Source organism: Nansenia antarctica (assembly GCF_963989245.1).
Source record: "Nansenia antarctica genome assembly, chromosome: 12".
Taxonomy (NCBI): domain Eukaryota; kingdom Metazoa; phylum Chordata; class Actinopteri; order Argentiniformes; family Microstomatidae; genus Nansenia; species Nansenia antarctica.
The window spans coordinates 1,907,149-1,927,148 of NC_137682.1; the positions used below are offsets into that span (position 1 = coordinate 1,907,149).

General features: G+C 47.6%; 2 protein-coding genes across 2 annotated transcripts in view; both read right to left on the reverse strand.

Annotated features, from left to right (window-relative positions):
- Positions 1-781, reverse strand: part of alox12 (arachidonate 12-lipoxygenase) — a gene marked incomplete at its 3' end in the record, with an annotated part of 14,137 nt that extends 13,356 nt beyond the window's left edge. The window contains exon 1 of the mRNA XM_080542624.1: positions 758-781. The remainder of the gene's footprint in view (positions 1-757) is intronic.
- Positions 782-3,449: 2,668 nt separating this feature from the next.
- The window catches only part of pelp1 (proline, glutamate and leucine rich protein 1), a 19,991-nt gene continuing 3,440 nt past the window's right edge, over positions 3,450-20,000 (reverse strand). Inside the window, exons 5-17 of the mRNA XM_080542623.1 lie at positions 19,956-20,000; positions 19,345-19,404; positions 19,075-19,231; positions 18,427-18,559; positions 15,391-15,478; positions 14,724-14,812; positions 14,434-14,547; positions 13,973-14,123; positions 13,597-13,753; positions 12,745-12,800; positions 11,663-11,887; positions 6,811-8,736; positions 3,450-3,654 (exon numbers count right to left, since the gene is read on the reverse strand). The exon at positions 19,956-20,000 is cut by the window's right edge and continues 27 nt beyond it. Coding sequence (XP_080398749.1) covers positions 3,559-3,654; positions 6,811-8,736; positions 11,663-11,887; positions 12,745-12,800; positions 13,597-13,753; positions 13,973-14,123; positions 14,434-14,547; positions 14,724-14,812; positions 15,391-15,478; positions 18,427-18,559; positions 19,075-19,231; positions 19,345-19,404; positions 19,956-20,000 — 3,297 coding nt within the window. The 3' untranslated portion in view covers positions 3,450-3,558. The remainder of the gene's footprint in view (positions 3,655-6,810; positions 8,737-11,662; positions 11,888-12,744; positions 12,801-13,596; positions 13,754-13,972; positions 14,124-14,433; positions 14,548-14,723; positions 14,813-15,390; positions 15,479-18,426; positions 18,560-19,074; positions 19,232-19,344; positions 19,405-19,955) is intronic.

The following is a 20,000-nucleotide window of genomic DNA, read 5'->3' on the forward strand; positions in this document are numbered from 1 at the left end:
TCCAACATGACACAGTTACAAAAGCTTCTATTCTGCTGTTCACTTGTGGATAAACTGGTATAGTGGGTCATACAACATCATAGCACAAACCACAGCTTGATACAGAAGCTGTACCTTATACACACATACAGACAGTATGAACATTCCCTCTATCTAGGATTGTCAAAATGTACACTGTTTTGAACATATCCATATACACCACTACAGTTGTATCTGCTGGTTTCCTGGCCTCCCCACCTCCTGCTAACGGTCATTCATGATGCCATTGGTGGTCTGGGTTGGTAAGGCTACATCCTGACTGTCCCTCCTAAAGACCTCTTCATCCCCACTACCCCCTGGACAGTTTCTCTACTGTACATTTAATAAAGTAATTCTTCCTTCTTCTGGCATTGTGACTGCCCATGGCCCCTGGTCTGAACATAGATGTGTTATTCTTATAATGACTAATGTATAGAAGAGTCACTTAGTTAGACAAATGTACACGTTGTAAGTTACTATTGGAAAAAGGCTTCTTAAACTTCTGAAATGTAAAATGTAATAGGTGTGCGTGTAATGATAAGATCTTCATTCAAACAAGCTTCTCCATAGTTTACATAACTCTCTCTCTCTCTCTCTCTACACATTACTGTACGTGCTGTAACTCCTTGCATTCCAGTACTTTAGAAAGCCTTATGTAAATGATGATGTAATGAAGCAGAGCAGAATAGTTTGTGCAGCAGTAGTGAGCATTTCTAATAAAAGCAAAGGAAAGACCTACCCCTGTACAGATGAAGTTGAAGTTACAGAAAGTCCACTTTGTCCAGTCTTTTATTTATGTGTTTCCCACTCCTCCTCTCTCTCTGTCTCTCTCTCTCTCTCTCTCTCTCTTCTCTCTCTCTCTCTCTCCCTCTCTCTCTCTCTCTCTCTCTCTCTCTCTCTCTCTCTCTCTCTCTCTCTCTCTCTCTCTCTCTCTCTCTCTCTCTCTCTCTCTCTCTCTCTCCCCTCTCTCTCTCCCTCTCTCTCTCTCTCTCTCTCTCCCTCTCTCTCTCTCTCCCTCTCTCTCTCTCTCTCTCTCTCTCTCCTGTGTGTTTCCTCTCAGCAGCCCTTCCTCCCCTCTGCGTCCTCCTCCTTTCCTTTTCGCTCTCTGTTTTTTCTTCTTTAGTCCAGACAGAGTGAGTCTCTCTTCGGCTGAAACCCTCAGCGACACTCAGCTGTTAATACACGACTGTTAGTCAGCAGGCAGCTCTCAGCTCAGATAGATAGATACATTCAACAGTTTTCACATGCATTTCAAAACATTGCATGTGAAATGCATTCCTCTATCTCTCTCTTTCTCTCTCTCTCTCCTTCTTTCACCACCTGTTCCCTATTTTGGCCTGGTCTCTCTCTCTCTCTCTCTCTCTCTCTCTCTCTCTCTCTCTCTCTTGACTGAGCAAGAGCTACCCCCCCACCTCCCCCTCTCTCTCTGTCTCAATAAGCACCAGTCATTTGTTTATATGCTCTCCTAATCTCTCTATCACATCAGGAAGTGGCCTCCTCTCTAGGGGTTCATAACAGAAGGTGCCTGTTAGATTCTAATATGCAAATCCTGGAGTTTATGTAACACTCATATGTCAACAACCAAACAAGCAATATTCATATCTCTGATGACTGCCCCCTGCAAGAACTTGGAGCGTCTTTACACCATGACATGTGTGTATTTATTTCCATGACATTTATAACATCCTGTCCCTGTATAAAGCTTCTGCATCTCTGCACGCAGCGGTGAATAAAACACACTTCTACAGTCAAGGGTACGAACACTTTGCCCGGCTGCCCTCGAAAAGGCGGTACAGGACCATGGCCGCAAGGACAAACAGACTGAAGCTCAGCTTCTACCCCAGGGCCATCCAGGCCCTGAACACAGCAAAGACCTAGGTTCTGGGCCCTGGACAGTCTGGACGGATTGATGGCAGCTGCTGGATTGAAAAAATCAGGTGTAGTGCTGAGGCACAAATATGTACATTTCAAGCCTGCAAACTGCGACACTTTAAATGAATGTGCAATAACACTATGTGCAATATGACAACCCTATATAAAGTGCATTCGGAAAATATTCAGACCCCTTCACTTTTTCTACATTTTGTTGTGTTCTAGACTAAATTGTTATAGACTAAAATGGATTAAATTAAAATAACTTGCATCAATCTATTGCATCAATTTATCAATCTCCACACCCCAGAATGACAAAGTGAAAACACGTTTTTAGAAATGTCAATTACAATGTAATTGAATGTTTCAATTACAATTGAAATACAGAAATACCTAAAGTACATAAGTATTCAGACCCTTTGCTATGACCACTCTTAAAATGAGCTCAAATGCAAAAATGGCATCAAACTAATCACTCACTAAGTTGAACTGAGTTCATCTTAATGCAAGGATAAGAGTTCATGTCATTTTGGAATTAATATCTTTGTTTTTGTTTGGTTAATTATACATTCCAGTATAGTGCAGTTGCATGTAGAAACATAGAAAGATACATACTAGAGTAGACTCTACTGATAACACACTAGTTGTGTTTCATTGGGAATGCTCTGTGTGTGTTTACTGTGTGGCAGAGGCAGCCAGATATCTGCAGAGATAGAACAGTGTTCAATATATATGTCCAGAACAGCATTCTACGGTTCTATGTCCAGATCTACAGAGATAGAACAGCGTTCAATGGTTCTATGTCCAGATCTGCAGAGATAGAACAGCATTCTATGGTTCTATGTCCAGATCTACAGAATGGAATGCATAGAATCAACATCATGCTCCGGAACCGGATCTGTTCCATTCTATAGATGATATGGTGGAATGCCGTGCTTCTGTTGACCCTGTGTCTGGAACCCAGGCCTTATGGTGAAGTCATTTCTAGTGTGTGTATGTGTGTGTGTCTTCCCCTCCAACTCCACCCAACTAGTCTGAATCAACAAAGAGGCGGGATTGGACAGACGTGCACATGCACAGACGCACACACCCATATCATGTGAAACTCACACACGGTACTATTCTACCACATCAAACTCACACCCGAGGCTGCTGCATGCTTCTCTGGTCTTACAAACCTGTTAGACTTCCTGTAACCCCTGAGAATGTCGTAACCTACATGTATAGTTCACTACCCGTCAATACTGTACATGTAGTTCTCCTTTTGACACCAGTGACAGTAAGACAGGGGTCTGTCCCCACACTTCCTGTTGGTTTCCTGTTGGTTGCGAGGTCTTATGAAACCCACAGCACAATGCATGACTTGGTCAGTGTGTGTGTGTGTGTGTCTCATTAGTCATAGGAGATCTAGAAACAATCTAGAACCCTCCCTCCACACACAAGCATCACATTAAACACTGCTCACATTTGTCTGATTGACTGTTTATTTCTTTTATAACAAAAGGTAAGACACAAAGAGAATGTAGAACACCCAAAAACATTATAAGTGACCACAACAACAAAACACACACACAGTACACTCACTCACTAACTAACTAAAATATATCGGTTTATGTAAACCAGGTACCGGTTTATAGTACAGGTACCGGTTTAGGCACCAGGCCCGGTTTAGGAGCGGCTGGAGGCAGAAGCACCGTGGTCTTCATCGTCTGGCGGGCACGGCATGAAGTCTGCTAGCATGGAGGCCATGGCTTCCTCGTCCAGCTGAGAGAGAGAGAGAGAGAGAGAGAGAGAGAGAGGAAGGAGAGACAGATCATTGTAGAGGCTAGTTTTTCAGGGTTCCTACAAGTTCCAACACGTCAAATTTAAGGCCATTTTAGACCTTTTTTTTAGACCTCTTTGAATATAATTTTAGACCTATTCGCGACACCGTGTGGTAGCTTTTTGTCATCCTCGAGGTGATTTCACTGCTGCCATACAGACAGAAAAGGAAGCGAATTGGCATTTTTTGGGGTTCCAGCTTGACTCATTTCCGCGTAAACAGACGTGGTCGGACCGATTTCCTTGGAGGATCAACATTTTTAGACCTAGCGCCTCCTTTTTAGACCGAATAACTCAAATTTGACACCTTTTTAGGCCTTATTAATTGGATTGCTGAATTTGAGACTTTAAGGCTTTTAAAGACCAGCGCAGGAACCCTGTTCTTAAATAACTCATGGGATGATCACCGTGACGCAGTCGTCAGAGTCGCTCGCCAGCGAGATCTCCACGTCCTCCGCCTCCTCCTTGTCGTAGCGTACGAAGATGGGCCTCTGGCCCTCGGGGAGCCCCAGGCCCGACAGCTCCCCCGCCTGGTGGTGGGGGGAGAGGAGGGGAATAGGGGATGTCTACATTCTGACGCAGATAAACCGCTTCATGACCTACATCATTTGCAACGTATAAACAAGATGATGTGTATCTCTACAGACTGTATATATATATATATATGTGATATATATGTTACGGTACATGTGGGAAAACTAGGGTTAGGGTTAGGTGCTAGGGTGACTTGGTACATGCTGGCATGTCTAACCCTAACCCTAACCTTAACCCTAACCCTAACCCTAGCACCCTAGCACCTAACCTAGTTTTCCCACATGTACCGTAACATATATATATATATATGTATATAAAGATGTGTGTATCTACACACTGCTACATTCTGACATGACCGCCACGCCCGGCTCTCTCACAGAAAGCGTGGTGCACGTCACCACGCAGTCGTCAGAGTCGCTCGCCGGCGAGATCTCCACGTCCTCCGCCTCCTCCTTGTCGTAGCGTACGAAGATGGGCCTATGGCCCTCGGGGAGCCCCAGGCCCGACAGCTCCCCCGCCTGGTGGTGGGGGGAGAGGAGGGGAATAGGGGATGTCTACATTCTGACGCAGATAAACCGCTTCATGACCTACATCATTTGCAACGTATAAACAAGATGATGTGTATCTCTACAGACTGTATATGTATACAGTGGGGAGAAAAAGTATTTGATACACTGCTGATTTTGCAGGTTTTCCCACTTAGAAAGAATGTAGAGGTCTGTAATTTTTAGCATAGGTACACTTCAACTGTGAGAGACGGAATCTAAAACAAAAATCCAGAAAATCACATTGTATGACTTTTAAATAATTAATTTGCATTTTATTGTATGAAATAAGTATTTGATCACCTACCAACCAGAAATAATTCCGGCTCTCACAGACCTGTTAGTTTTTCTTTAAGAAGCCCTCCTATTCTCCACTCATTACCTGTATTAACTGCGCCTGTTTGAACTCGTTACCTTTATAAAAGACACCTCTCCACACACTCAATCAATCAGACCCCAACCTCTCCACAATGGGCAAGACCAAAGAGCTTTCTAAGGACATCAGGGACAAAATTGTAGACCTGCACAAGGCTGGGATGGGCTACAGGACAATAGGGAAGCAGCTTGGTGAGAAGGCAACAACTGTTGGCGCAATTATTAGAAAATGGAAGACATTTAAGATGACGGTCAATCTCCCTCGGTCTGGGGCTCCATGCAAGATCTCACCTCGTGGGGCATCAATGATCATAAGAAAGGTGAGGGATCAGCCCAGAACTACACGGCAGGACCTGGTCAATGACCTGAAGAGAGCTGGGACCACAGTCTCAAAGAAAACTATCAGTAACACACTACGCCGTCAGGGATTAAAATCCTGTAGCGCACGCAAGGTCCCCCTGCTCAAGCCAGCGCATGTCCAGGCCCGTCTGAGGTTTGCCAATGATCATCTGGATGATCCAGAGGAGGAATGGGAGAAGGTCATGTGGTCTGATGAGACCAAAATAGAGCTTTTTGGCATAAACTCCACTCGCCGTGTTTGGAGGAAGAAGAAGGATGAGTACAACCCCAAGAACACCATCCCAACCGTGAAGCATGGAGGTGGAAACATCATTCTTTGGGGATGCTTTTCTGCAAAGGGGACAGGACGAATGCACCGTATTGAGGGGAGGATGGATGGGGCCAAGTATCGCGAGATCTTGGCCAATAACCTCCTTCCCTCAGTAAGAGCATTGAAGATGGGTCGTGGCTGGGTCTTCCAGCATGACAACGACCCGAAACACACAGCCAGGGCAACTAAGGAGTTGCTCCGTAAGAAGCATCTCAAGGTCCTGGAGTGGCCTAGCCAGTCTCCAGACCTGAACCCAATAGAAAATCTTTGGAGGGAGCTGAAAGTCCGTGTTGCCCAGCGACAGCCCCGAAACCTGAAGGATCTGGAGAAGATCTGTATGGAGGAGTGGGCCCAAATCCCTGCTGCAGTGTGTGCAAACCTGGTCAAGAACTACAGGAAACGTCTGATCTCTGTAATTGCAAACAAAGGTTTCTTTACCAAATATTAAGCTCTGTTTTTCTGATGTATCAAATACTTATTTCATGCAATAAAATGTAAATTAATTACTTTAAAATCATACAATTTGATTTTCTGGATTTTGTTTTTAAATTCTGTCTCTCACAGTTGAAGTGTACTATGATAAAAATTACAGACCTCTACATTCTTTCTAAGTGGGAAAACATGCAAAATCAGCAGTGTATCAAATACTTGTTCTCCCCACTGTATATGTGATATATATGTTACGGTACATGTGGGAAAACTAGGGTTAGGGTTAGGTGCTAGGGTGACTTGGTACATGCTGGCATGTCTAACCCTAACCTTAACCCTGACCCCTAACCGTAGCACCCTAGCACCTAACCCTAACCTTAACCTTAACCCTGACCCTAGTTTTCCCACATGTACCGTATTCCCACATGTACCGTAACATATATATATATATGTATATAAAGATGTGTGTATCTACACACTGCTACATTCTGACATGACCGCCACGCCACGCCTCTCTCACAGAAAGCGTGGCGCACGTGTCTTTACCTTTTTCTTCTCAGTGCCGTGTCCAGATCCTTCCCCGTCCTCCCCCTCCTCTCTCTTCCTCTTCATCCCTTTCCCGTCCTCTCCTTCCTCCTCTCCTTCCTCCTGTGCTCCTTCTCTCTCTCCCTCCGTCCCCTCCCCCTCTCTCTGACCGTCTGAACTCCCCTCTGGTCTGGCAGCAGCGTCGGCAGCGTGTTTGGAGGCGTCTTCTTGCTGGTCGGACGGCTGGTCGGCGCCCGCCCTCCCTTCCTGTACGGCCTCCGCCTTACGCTCGTGTTGATTGGCAGATTGACCTTCTGAGGAGGAGGGAGTTCCTTCTGGCCGATTGGCTCCCTGCTCCCATGGAGACCTGGCCTCCGGTCTCTCTTCCTCCTCCAGCTCCTCCCTCTCTTCCAGAGCCCCTCCGGTCACACAGAGGATCTGAGGCATGGTCGGGTCGTTCACACTCTCGTTCTCATCCCCCTCTTCTTCTACCGGCTCTCCTTCCCTCTCTTCCTCCAGGACGCCGATGCTCTCCACCTCCTGAGCCTTCATCCCTTCTTCTTCTCCGTACGGAACGCGACCCGTCTCAGTCAGTTCCTCTATCCCGCCCTCCCTCTCTCTCTCCACGCAGAATCTCCCCATCCCTCCTTCCTCCACCGTCCCTCTGAGCACCTCTCCCTCCTCCCTCCCCCCCAGCAATCCTCCCCGGCACTCCTCCCCCAACGGAGGGATGTCTCCATCTTCCTCCTCCTCCTCGTCCTCCAGTTCCTCCCCCTCTTCCTCCTCGTAGTCCTCGAACTCCTCCCCCTCGTAATACTCCTCCTCTTCGGGGAAATCGCTCCCGTCTTCCTCCTCCTCCTCCTCCTCCTCCAGGCCCTCCTCCTCTTCCTCCTCCTCCCCCAGCTCGTCTTCGTCCTCCATCTCTTCGTCCTCCTGCTCCTCTTCGTCGTCAGAACTGTTTATATTGATCACGTTCTGGTCCTCTTCACTAGCCTGCTGCTGCTGCTGCTGCTGTTGTTGCAGCTGTCTGGAGGACTGGGCCAGCTGGCTCTGCAGCTGTTGCATCTGGATGGGCAGACCCAGGGGGGGGGGCTGGCCGGGGGCAGGGGGCTGCAGTAGCATCTGTTGGAGCTGTGCCCCCGGCAGGGAGTCCCCCAGGCCACCAGAGGGCGCTGTGAGCTGGCACACACCCCCCGTGGAGTTGATCTGGGGCCCCATGGACACCAGCGGGGTAGGGGGGAAGGTGGAGTTGATGGAGTTGGGTTGGGCGGAGGAGGAAGAGGAGGAGGGCAGGATCTGGTGGGTGACGGAGGAGGAAGGGGGGAGGTCGTTGGGGAGGAGGGGGATGTCCCCCGTCGCCGCCGCGTCCCCCCCCGCGGGGACGGGGAGGGAGGCGGCGGCCCCTGGAGGCACGGAGGGCTGGGGGGGGAGACCCTGTACGCCGCCCAGGGGGGCTCCGTCCTGGGTCTCTAGCAGCAGCTGGCCCTGGGGGACGATCACCACGCTGTCGTCAGAGTCGCTCGCCAGCGAGATCTCCACGTCCTCCGCCTCCTCCTTGTCGTAGCGTACGAAGATGGGCCTCTGGCCCTCGGGGAGCCCCAGGCCCGACAGCTCCCCCGCCTGGTGGTGGGGGGAGAGGAGCTGGTCTCCCGGGGGGCCGGCCTGGCCGGAGAGGCCCGGAGGAACCAGGGGGAGGTGGTTCTCCAGGGAGCTGAGGAGAGCCGCGGGGCCCAGGCCGAGGTGGTGGCGGGCGGAGAAGGGGGGCCCTGGGGCGGGGCCCCCCAGGAGGTTGGGGAGGGTTAGGGAGGGGGCCTGGGAGGGGGTGAGGATGGGGGTGGCGGGGGTGGGTTTGAGGATGAGGGGGGGCAGGGGGAGGGTGATGGAGGGGGTGCGGGGGTGGAGGAGAGCGTTGCATACGGTCAGGGCTTCGGTGCAGAATGAGGAAACCTGGGGGGGGGGAGAGAGAGACAGATAAAGAGAGGGTGGGAGAGGGAGGAGAGAAAGAAAGAGAGGATGGATCAGTAAAAGGCAAATTCATTCCAACGGTCATTTTTTTGTAATCCAGGACATTTTAATATGAACACTAACTAGTTTCTCCTCACGGAAAACAACAGCCTACTCTCCAACACAACCACAGCTACAGTGATGTGTCGCATGTATCCAAGTGAATGTGATCAAAACACACAAACCCCTCAATGGGGTGCAGAGTGCCAAACATTCTGGATGAATTGAAGTAGGGCCCACACACACAGAAATGCTCCACCCACCACATCATTTTATTTACAAACCTAAGACAGACATGATTCGATTCTACAAGGATCTTTTGTCAGGTGGGTGTCTGCGTCGTTGTTATCAACGCGCTCCTGTATCGCCGACCACACAGCGGCGGAACCTAAGGAATACGAATACGGAAGGTCCCTTGCGGCATTTCTACAGTTTGCAGAGTCAGATTAATTAATTAATTTTGCCATTTAGCAGACGCTTTTATCCAAAGCGACTTACAATTACGAATTACAGGGACATTCCCCCTGGAGTAACTGAGGGCTAAGTGCCTTACCCAAGGGCACACTAGTAGTGGTGTGGCTTCAGGCAGGATTTGAACTCACAACCTTCCGATCCCAAGTCCAACTCACTATCCACTAGACCACCACTACCCCCAGATAAGCAAACGTTATCAAAGCATCGCCGATTCAGATGAATCCGGCTTTGTGTCGCCCATGCCTGGCCGCCTTCAGCCACTATGGCCTTAACTTGCACTTTTACCCCTATTTCTTATCTCCTAATTTGTTGTTCTTGTTTTTGTTCTTAGTTTTATTCCTGTCTGTTTCTTCTCTCCGACTTATTGACAATAAAACAAGAAGTAGGAGAGAAGAAAGAAGAAGAAAAAGTGCTGAACATAAAAACAATAATAAATAAACCAGAATACAATTTATATTGTTTATTTACTATAGTTTTTTATGTTCAGCACTTTGGAGTTGCATTGAATGCATGACTTGTACTATATATATTTTGGATTGATTGATTAAACAACATCATCCTTTCTTCCTTTCAGCAGTCACTCACTACTGCTTCAGTATAACCTACTGATTAAACTCTGTTTTTGTTTCGTCTAAAAGGCAAACGTTTAACTTCTTAGTTATCTTAGTTTAACTTAATTAAAGCTGAGGAGCACCTGGTTCGTCCTATCTATCTAACATTCCAGAGATCTAGCAAAACAACACAAAAAACAACACAAAAAACAACACAAAAAACAACACAAAACAACACAAAACAACACAAAACAACACTTCGCAAGCCCACAAAGTTTCTTCGGGAACTTATTTTTCTAGTCGTGATCTGAACTTGAGAGAAACCTGGGGATCGACCCCGGGACATTCCGCTCACAGGCTGGGCCGGCTACTGTTCACATAGCAAACACAATGAAATACTGTTACTGATACCACCGTCACGACTGACTGCCAACTATTCATATAGCTAAGACCGATCACTACACAATCAACTCCTAAAAATCACACTGAATGTGGAATGCGTGATGTGTTTGGAATTGGTATATGAATGAATGAATGAATGAATGAATATGACATAAACAACACTTAAGCTTAAACATGCTTAAGGTTACAGCTTTCTAAAGCTTTTTCTTAAGGTTACAGCTTTCTAAGGTAGAAAAGCAATGTAGAGCAGCACACTCAAATGATCTCTTTATGGTGTGTGTGTGTGTGTGTGTGTGTGTGTGTGTGTGTGTGTGTGTGTGTGTATGTGTGTGTGGTGTGATGTGTGGAGGGTATGTGTGAAGTATGTGTGAGTGTCTGTGTGTATGGGGTGATGTGTGTGACTGTGTGTGTGTGTTATGCTGTTGAGTGTATATCGGCGTGCGTGTGCAGGTTTGTGGAGAACCAGATGAGTCAGAGAGATGTTTACTCAGCTTAAACACAGCAGGCCATCAGTCTAACGATGGGAGACATCAACACAACTGCGAGCCAAAGGCGTCCGTCTATACTGTGCATCCGAACAGAGAACTGGACCAGATGTATCCAGGACGGAGCTCTATAGCTGACACCTAGGCCCCCCCCCCGCGCTGACACCTAGGCCTGTTACATTCCTTCGTGACATAGCGCTTGAGGGTTGGGCCCAACAGTAGACGCCCCCGCCCCCCCCCAACTCCCAACCCCCCCGCTCTCTTTCCACACATAGGTTAGTTGAGTTTGTTTCTATTTGTTTTTATTGATGCATCTTCACTGTCTTTGCCGTTGTCATGTGTTGGGTGTATTGTTGGATGTCGACCCGGAGTCGTTTCTGTTTAGATGTTTGTTTCTATTCTTGCCGGGGCCTCTTGGCCTCCAGATCGTCATTGAAAATTAGAATTTGTTCTCAACTGATTTTATCTGGTTAAATAAAGGTAAAAATAAAAATAAAAAAAGAGCTCCAATCCTGGGCTACTTTAGGATTGGACAAGAAAATGCGACCTCCTTCCTATTCCTCGTAACTCAGGACTCCTGCTAGCAAGGTCAGGGTCAGGTTACGAGGAAAGGAAGGACTCTACAGCAGTGGTTCTCAACCCTCTCCTCGGGGACCCCCCAGCCGTTCCACATATTTGATCTGTTCCACCACCACCAGCTCACCAGCTCACCACCAGCTCACCTGATTCAAGTACAAACCATAATTGCTGTGCACTTGATTAGTTGAATCATGTGTGCTGGTGGTGGTGGAACAGATCAAACATGTGGAACGGCTGGTGGTCCCCGAGGAGAGGGTTGAGAAACACTGATGTAGACGATCTAGTCTTTTTTTTTTTTGAGTGGGGCAGTCCCACTCAGTCCCCCTCGGCGGAGAGTGTGTGTGTGTGACCCAGTGTCTGACCCCCCCCGGCGGTCACCTTGAGGCTGCGGTCCCTGCGTCCGTGGCTGAGGATGGAGATGGTGCAGGTGAGGGGGGGGGGCCAGCGGGGTGCGGGCACCAGGACCAGGGCCAGCAGGAGGCGGTACAGCTCTCTGCGGGGGGGGGCGCTGCCGTACTGCCCGCTCACCCCCCCGGCCCCCTCCCACCAACTCTGCTGCTGCTGCAGACGCACACACAGGGGGAGGACCACGTCATGCAGGCGCTGGGGGGGAGAGAGAGAGAGAGGAGGGTTAAACCTGATTATACAACAGTTAGTTCCGACCAAGTCATTTGATTGGACTAGAGGCATTCCATGAGTGCTGATATACAGTATAACAGCACTGGGACTAACTATATGTATAGTATAACTATATACTAACTATAACTATATGTATCACTCCGCCGCACAGATGTTCTACTAAATGACCGTTAATTAGACTACATGTTTGTGTTCAGGTTACTAGGCAACAGTCTATTTGAAGTTCAGTTGCGGAACTATTTTTTGTTTATTTTTAGGATTAAATAAACAAACAAATCATAATCTGTTGTCGCTTATTACTGTTAACTAATAAATCGCGCTGTAGAACTGTTGTATAAAAGCAATATCACACTCGAGGTCGTGCTGTTATACTGAATATCAGCACGGCTGTGATCGTCTTCGGTACTCGGCCTGCGGCCTCGTTCCTACGACCGAATCACAGCCGTGCTGATATTCAGTATAACACACTCCCTCTCGTGTGATATTGCTTAAGTGAATGATGTCACATCAGACAGGCTTCTCTTGGAGACTAGTCAGGGAACATGAGAACCGCGCCAGTTTTCCTTTTGTATCAAGCAGCAGAAACGTTGTACCATGACTGGTTAGTTCATTTGCCTTACTTGACATCGCAAATCACCTGCCATGTGACTATCACACAGGCGCACGCCGCCATGACCATGCTGAAACGATATATCGTGCAGTCCTAATTAAAAAAACACACACCGAGGAAAACCTGTTGTGTGGGCGGGAGAGAGAGAGAGAGAGAGGGGTGGGTGGGAGAGAGAGAGAGAGAGGGGTGGGTGGGGGAGAGAAACACTGACCTTGTGGACATCTTCTTTCAGCAGCGTGCCGCTGGTCAGGATGATCTGCCTCAGGGCTGTGAAGGAGGAGAGGATTAAGTCACTGTCCAAGACACACCCTCCACGTCTATGATGCTTAGACAAGACACACCCTCCATGTCTACGATGCTTCAGGGTATATACAGGAATCTTGAGGTTAATTTGAAAGTGACAGTTGGATCTAAGTGACAGTTGACACTAGAACAGCCGTGTCTATGTTACCTACTCAGGGTATATACAGGAATCTGGAGGTTAATTTCAATTCCTTTCTAAGACTTTTTAAAGACCTTGTCAATATTTTTCCAGACCTCACCGCCACTTCGAGCTGTAACCGTTTACATCAGTGACACCTTTAACTTAACAGTTTTAGTTTGCAATGGACTAGACCACTATTATACAACAGAATTTCCATTCATCTTTGTTTTTTAATAAAACTAATAAATTCACGAACTTTCACTAAACGTTTTTAGGACTCAAACTCTTTGGACAGAGTCTAATTCAGAAAAATAACTACAAAATTCAAGACCTCATAAAATCGTGATAAGACTTACTACTTATTAAGTGTCTTGATTTTCCCAAAATTGATTTATAATTTTTTAATACTTTTCAAGACACCGTGGATACCCTGTGTTTAGACCAGACACACCTCCACCTCTATGACCCTTAGACAAGACACACCCTCTATGACCCTTAGACAAGACACACCCTCTATGACCCTTAGACAAGACACACCCTCACCTCTCAGTGCAGCCCCCCTCACCCCCCGCTGTGGTCCTGAACCCCCCTAACACCCCCTCAACTCTCAGTGCAGACAGACAGGTGACACCCCCTCACCTCTCAGTGCAGACAGACAGGTGTCCTGGTTGGCCAGTGAGTCTCCTTTCCTCTGCAGCGAGGCGGCTCCTGCGTCGGCCAGACCCAAACTCTTCGTCCTGCGATTACCAGCCTTCCCTCCTGTACTGACCAGGTCCGCCACGGATGACTGACGGAGCTGTGTGTGTGTGTGTGTGGGAGGGGGGGGACCGATAGGCAGGAGAGAGGGAGATAGAGGAGAGGAGAGAAGAGAAAGGGAGAAGGTGGAGGTGGAGAAGAAGAAGAACATTTAGACAGTTGGTAGAGGGAGGTCTGGTGTTGTTATGTTATTGGTCAACTTCTAAAATAAATTCTGCCAGTATGTTGACAGGGAACGCGGGGGGAGGGGGGGTCTCACCTTGACAGAGTCCGCCCCCGGTGTGATGTCACCCAAGAGATGGGCCAATAGGAGCTCTGAGTGGGTGGGGCTTCCCTGCAGCACGCAGGCAGACGCTCCGGCCACCCGGACCCACAGCTCCAGGGTGCGATACAGTGAGACTCGCATTGCACTGAGGGTAAGAACAGGGATACGGTGAGACTCGCATTGCACTGTGGGTAAGAATAGGGACGCATTACACATCACACATACAATAACGATGATAATAATAATAATAATGCATTTTATTTGCATTGCACTTTTCATTCAAAAGAATCTCAGAGTGCTACAGTTAAAAAATAAATAAAAAAAACAGCCTAAAAACACAATAAGTTAAAAACAAAAACAGCCTAAAACCCCCCCCCCAAAAAAACAGTTAAAAACATAGTAAAAAAATATACACACACAAAAGCAGTGTACGTGTGTGTGTGTGTGTGTCCTACCTGAAGGCTCTCTGTTGTCCCAGGCTGGCCTCAGGCAGAGGGGTCCATGCAGACAGCGTCTGGGAGAACAGCCTCTGTAACACGCTGCAGTACTGCACCAGCCCACTGCCCACGCTGGAACACACCGGGGATCAACCAATCAATATGACTGTTACTAACATTACTGTACTCATTCATAGAGATGAAGAAAACAACCAAGCCATCAATACGTCTATCAGACTTCTAATGACATGGCTAACAAATGATTTACAGGTGTGTGTGTGTGTGTGTGTGTGTGTGTGTGTACTCACGCTGTGATGAGAGCAGACAGCACCTCCAGAGTGTCGTTGTGCAGGGCAGGTAACACTAGCTGCCTCACACACCCGTCCCCTACCGCATTCTGTCAAAGAAACACACACACACATGCTCAAGTCATGCCAAGACTTCTCATACACCAACTACCTCAAGACACAATACTTCCAGTAGATATGTTACGGTACATGTGGTAATACAGTACATGTGGGAAAACTAGGGTTAGGGTTAGGTGCTAGGGTGCTACGGTTAAGGTTAGGGGTAGGGTTAGGGTTAGGGTTAGGGGTAGGGTTAGGGTTAGACATGCCAGCATGTACCAAGTCGACGTAGCACCTAACCCTAACCCTAGTTTTCCCACATGTACCGTAACATAATATACACCGACATTTTCTTGATATGGACTTTTCCTTTGTGAGTGTGGTTGTTAGTGTGTATGAGAGAGAGAGACAGAGAGAGAGAGAGAGAGAGAGAGAAAGAGAGAGAGAGAGAGAGACAGAGAGAGAGAGACAGAGAGAGAGAGAGATAGATAGAGAGAGAGACAGAGAGAGAGAGAGAGAGAGAGAGAGGGAGAGGGAGACAGAGACAGAGAGAGAGAGACAGAGAGAGAGACAGAGACAGAGAGAGAGACAGAGAGAGAGAGAGAGAGAGAGAGAGAGGGTTACTCACTATGCTCTTGGTGCTGACTGCCAGGGCTCGACACACCAGGTTGAGGACCTGCTGTATGGGCAGACGCACGGCCGAGGCCGGGTCAACACTGGAGGAGGAGGGAGAGAGAACATGGACATCTGGTACCTTCCTTTGAATTACTGTACACATTGATTGTGTGTGTGTGTGTACCTGAGGGGTATGTGTAGGTGTGGACCGGTTGTGTTTGAGTAGTGTCTGTGTGTGTGTGTGTGTGTGTGTGCGTGCGTGCGTGCGTGTATGCGTGTGTGTCTGAGGGATGGGTGTCTGAACCTGAGTTTTACCTTCTCTTCTGGGACATTTTAGGCCCGCTTTTGCAGGAAATGATTTTGTTCTCTATTGAGAAGGGCTCCTTTGCTAGAGATGTTAATATAGCGTTGATCTCCCTGCTGCTGAAAAAAAACTAAGATCCCTTGGACTGTGGGAGCTATAGGCCGCTCTCCCTTTTAAACTCCGAAATAAAAATGTATGCCAAGGTTCTTGCACGCCGGTTACAGACTTACATGCTCAAATTGGTTCACTGCGACCAGACAGGCTTCATCAGGACCAGATTGGCTTCAGACACCATCATAGATGGTGCTACCTCATTTAATTCTCCTACTGCGGTGCTGTCGCTGGACGCTATGAAAGCATTCGACCGTTTAGAGTGGTCCTATTTATGGACGGTCCTTGAAAAATTGGGTTTCGGTACGATGTTTTTAAATATGATCAAGACGATTTATTCTAATCCTTCTGCAATGGTAATGACTGGGAGGAACTTTTCGTCACCGTTTGCGATTGCTAAATGCTCCAGACAGGGATGTCCGCTCAGCCCATTACTATTTGCGCTTTCCCTGGAGCCCCTGGCTCAGAGGGTCCGCCAGTCGACCACAGTCACACCAATTTCTATCGGTGGCACTCAGCATCACATATCCCTATATGCAGACGATGTACTTCTGTATGTAGATGATGCTCCTCAATCCATTCCCCATATTCTGTCCATCTTTGATGCTTTTAGCGCCATTTCTGGATACAGAATAAATTGGACCAAGTCTGCTCTCTTGCCGCTAAATGAGGCCATGAGGAGTGCAGTTGTGCCCTCCCAGATTCCGATAGTTACCACATTTAAATATTTAGGCATTGACATCTATCCCTCACTGCTGACTACAGTTAATACCAATTTCAAGAATTTCCTTTCCAATATAACACAGGATTTGGACAGATGGGTGGCACTGCCGAATTCCCTGAGGGCTAGGGTTTCCATAGTTAAAATGAATGTGCTCCCCCGAATTAATTTTGTAAGTTCTATGCTGCCTCTTCCTCCCCCCGCTCTTTATTGGAACAAATTGCAATCTGCAGTTACTAAATTCATCTGGAGAGGTAAACGACCCAGAATTAAATTGACCACATTACAGCGTGAGAGACAGGATGGAGGCCTTTCTCTACCTAATTTTAAATTTTACTATTGGGCTTTCACACTGCGTCCTCTGGTAACTTGGTTTAATCCCATGGCTGAGGTTTCTTGGCGTGCTTTGGAAGAGGGATTGACATTCCCTCTCACCCTGAAGGAGGTGCTGTTTTCCAACACTCCACCTGCTCAGTGTAGGCGACGGTTTGGCCTAATTATTTCTCAATTAATCAGTGTCTGGCGAGCAATGACAAAAACATGTAAACTGCCCTCTGGATGGAACCCCTGCTCACCAATATTTAATAATGATGCACTCTTAATTGGTGGGCGTCCGATTAGATGCCAACAATGGGCTGACGGGGGTATTCATTCATTGGGCGATGTTATTGGGGATAAAGGTCTTCACTCTTTTGAAGAGTTACGAATTCAGTTTAATTTACCACGCTCCTCCTTTTTCTTTTATTTACAACTAAGGGCTGCCATGAAAACCTATGGGGTCCCATGGAAGGAGCCACTTCACAGGCACCCGGTGCTTGTTGTTCTGGACAGGGTGGGTAGTACGAGGGGCTTAGTTTCCACATGATATGGGTACTTCCTGCAGAAAACATACCTCCCATTGGCAGTTGGATCTGTATGGAAGGTGGACATTCCGGACCTAGACCTAGAATTTGACTGGGATAAAGTGTGGTCAGATGTCCTACAAACATCAAGGAATCCTGATCACCAACAAATTCATTATAATTTTATTCATAGGACTTATATGACTCCTCGGAAGATGTGTACTATGAAAATCATAAATGACCCCAATTGTACTCTGTGTCCTCTGGGGGTTGTGGGCACATTTATTCATATGATTTGGGAGTGTCCAGAGGTTACAGAGTTTTGGGTAATGGTCGCTTCTAAACTTTCTGCTCTGCTCTCTGTGACTATACCCCCTTCTCCTTCTGTATTGATCCTCAATGATCTTTCCCTGTTACTCCTCCCTCAAACAAAAAAACGCATTCAGTTTGCTGGTCTGACGGCAGCAAAAAAAATGGTTGCCACACGTTGGAAGCCTCCACATTCACTTTCATTTAAACAATGGGTTTTAAGTTTTTGGGATGTTGTCTATTTGGAACTCTACAGCCCGTATGCATGGTGCTAAAGAGGCAAATATTAATTTGTGGATATCCACAGCGGTCGATCTTAAAAATCTTTTGAGTTGAGTGTAGGTTTATCACAACTGTAACTGACTTGTCCTCTGGTCCCTGGGGTGGGTGGGTGGGGGTTATTTGTTTTACTTTCTTTTACGTTTTGGGTCCCGACTTGTAATGTATGTCCCGACTCCCTAATACCTAGAAGCTATATTGTAATTTGTGTGTTGTGGCGTGGTTGTATGGGCTGTTGGGGGCGTTGATTGCAGGATGTGGCCTTGTTGTCTTGTTTTGTCATTATGTTTGTTTGTTTTAAAAGAAAATAAAGAAAATATTTGATCACAAAAAAAAAAGGGATGGGTGAGGAGGGTGTAGGCGTGTACCTGAGAGTGTGTTTGAGGGCCAGACACACAGCTCTGTATCTGTGTGTGTGTGTGTGTGTGCGTGCGTGTGTGTGTGTGTGTGTGTGTGTGCGTGTGTGTGTGTGTGTGTGTGTACCTGAGCGTGTGTTTGAGGGCCAGACACACAGCTCTGTATCTGTGCTGGAGCTGCAGCAGGAGGAGGGGGTCCGTGTCGTCCAGGGGAGGGTAGGGCAGCTCCACGCCGGGGCCCTCGTACTGCACTGCCCCTTCTGGCCACCGGGGGGAGACAGACAGCAGAGAGACTGATTCATCATCAGTCACTAAAACTCGGAGCATCGTCTCAATTTTATGAGACAATGCAAGAAAATAACAACTTCTTAACTTAACTTCTGGTAGGGGACGGTAGTGGAGAATCGCCGTTAGGTAGTTTACCTGACTCTGATTAGGTCGTTTACCTGACTCTGAACTCTGGTAGAGCTGTAGTTTACCTGACTCTGATTGGCTAGTTTACCTGACTCTGATTGGCTAGTTTACCTGACTCTGATTGGCTAGTTTACCTGACTCTGATTGGCTAGTTTACCTGACTCTGAACTCTGGTAGAGCTGTAGTCTACCTGACTCTGATTGGCTAGTTTACCTGACTCTGATTGGCTAGTTTACCTGACTCTGAACTCTGGTAGAGCTGTAGTTTACCTGACTCTGATTGGCTAGTTTACCTGACTCTGATTGGCTAGTTTACCTGACTCTGATTAGCTAGTTTACCTGACCCTGATTAGCTAGTTTACCTGACTCTGAACTCTGGTAGAGCTGTGCAAGCATGCCGTTGGCTGAAGCCAGCAGGCAGTGGATCTGATTGGTCCAGCCCTCCGCTCTGCGGCCGCCTCCCCCTCTCTCCAGCACCCCACCCAGAGAGGGGAGACGACCATAACATTCACACGCCACCTGGGGACAGAGAACAGGAAACATGTCATACATGTCAAGAAACAGCCTAATCAAGAAGTCACACAAACAGAGACAAACATAAAAAACACAAAACAAATAAACAGAAGACCAACCTCTTGTACTTTGGGGTGGGCACTGTCCATCTTGGATAGGAAATAGGCACAAAGTTTGTCCTGTGAGGACAAACACACTCATGGTCAGACAGAAGTAAAGCCAACCGGCCTTAATACAAAATAATACTGGTGGGGCAGGTTCCCCGGACACAGATTAAACCCATACTCCATGCATTTCAGTCTAGGATTGGTCTTAATCTATGTCCGGGTAAGCAGTCCATAATGTCTTCTAGCACTCTAAACCAGGTATACAGTATGCATATTAATATAGCCGGGTTCGACAGTAACGCTTGCCCGCTTGCCCGGAGCAAGTCAAACATTTGCCGGGTTTGTTGTGGATCCTGGATGTGTTTACCTGTGTGCAGGAAGAACAACAGACGGCGCAGGCGCCAGACCAGACTAGATGATCGCGGAGTGAAGAAGATATTATCAAAGCGTACGCGGTCGTCTAGTCTGGTCTGCCGCCTGCGCCGTCTGTTGTTCTTCCTGCACACAGGTAAACAGATCCAGGATCCCAGCAGCGTCGTCGGGCTCGCGCAAAAACAAACCCAGTGATTGTTTCACTTGCTCCGGGCGTTACTGTCCAACCCTGGATAGTAAATGTGACTTACCCTTAGGGAGCCACAGGCCCGGGGATAATAGGTCATACAGGCGGT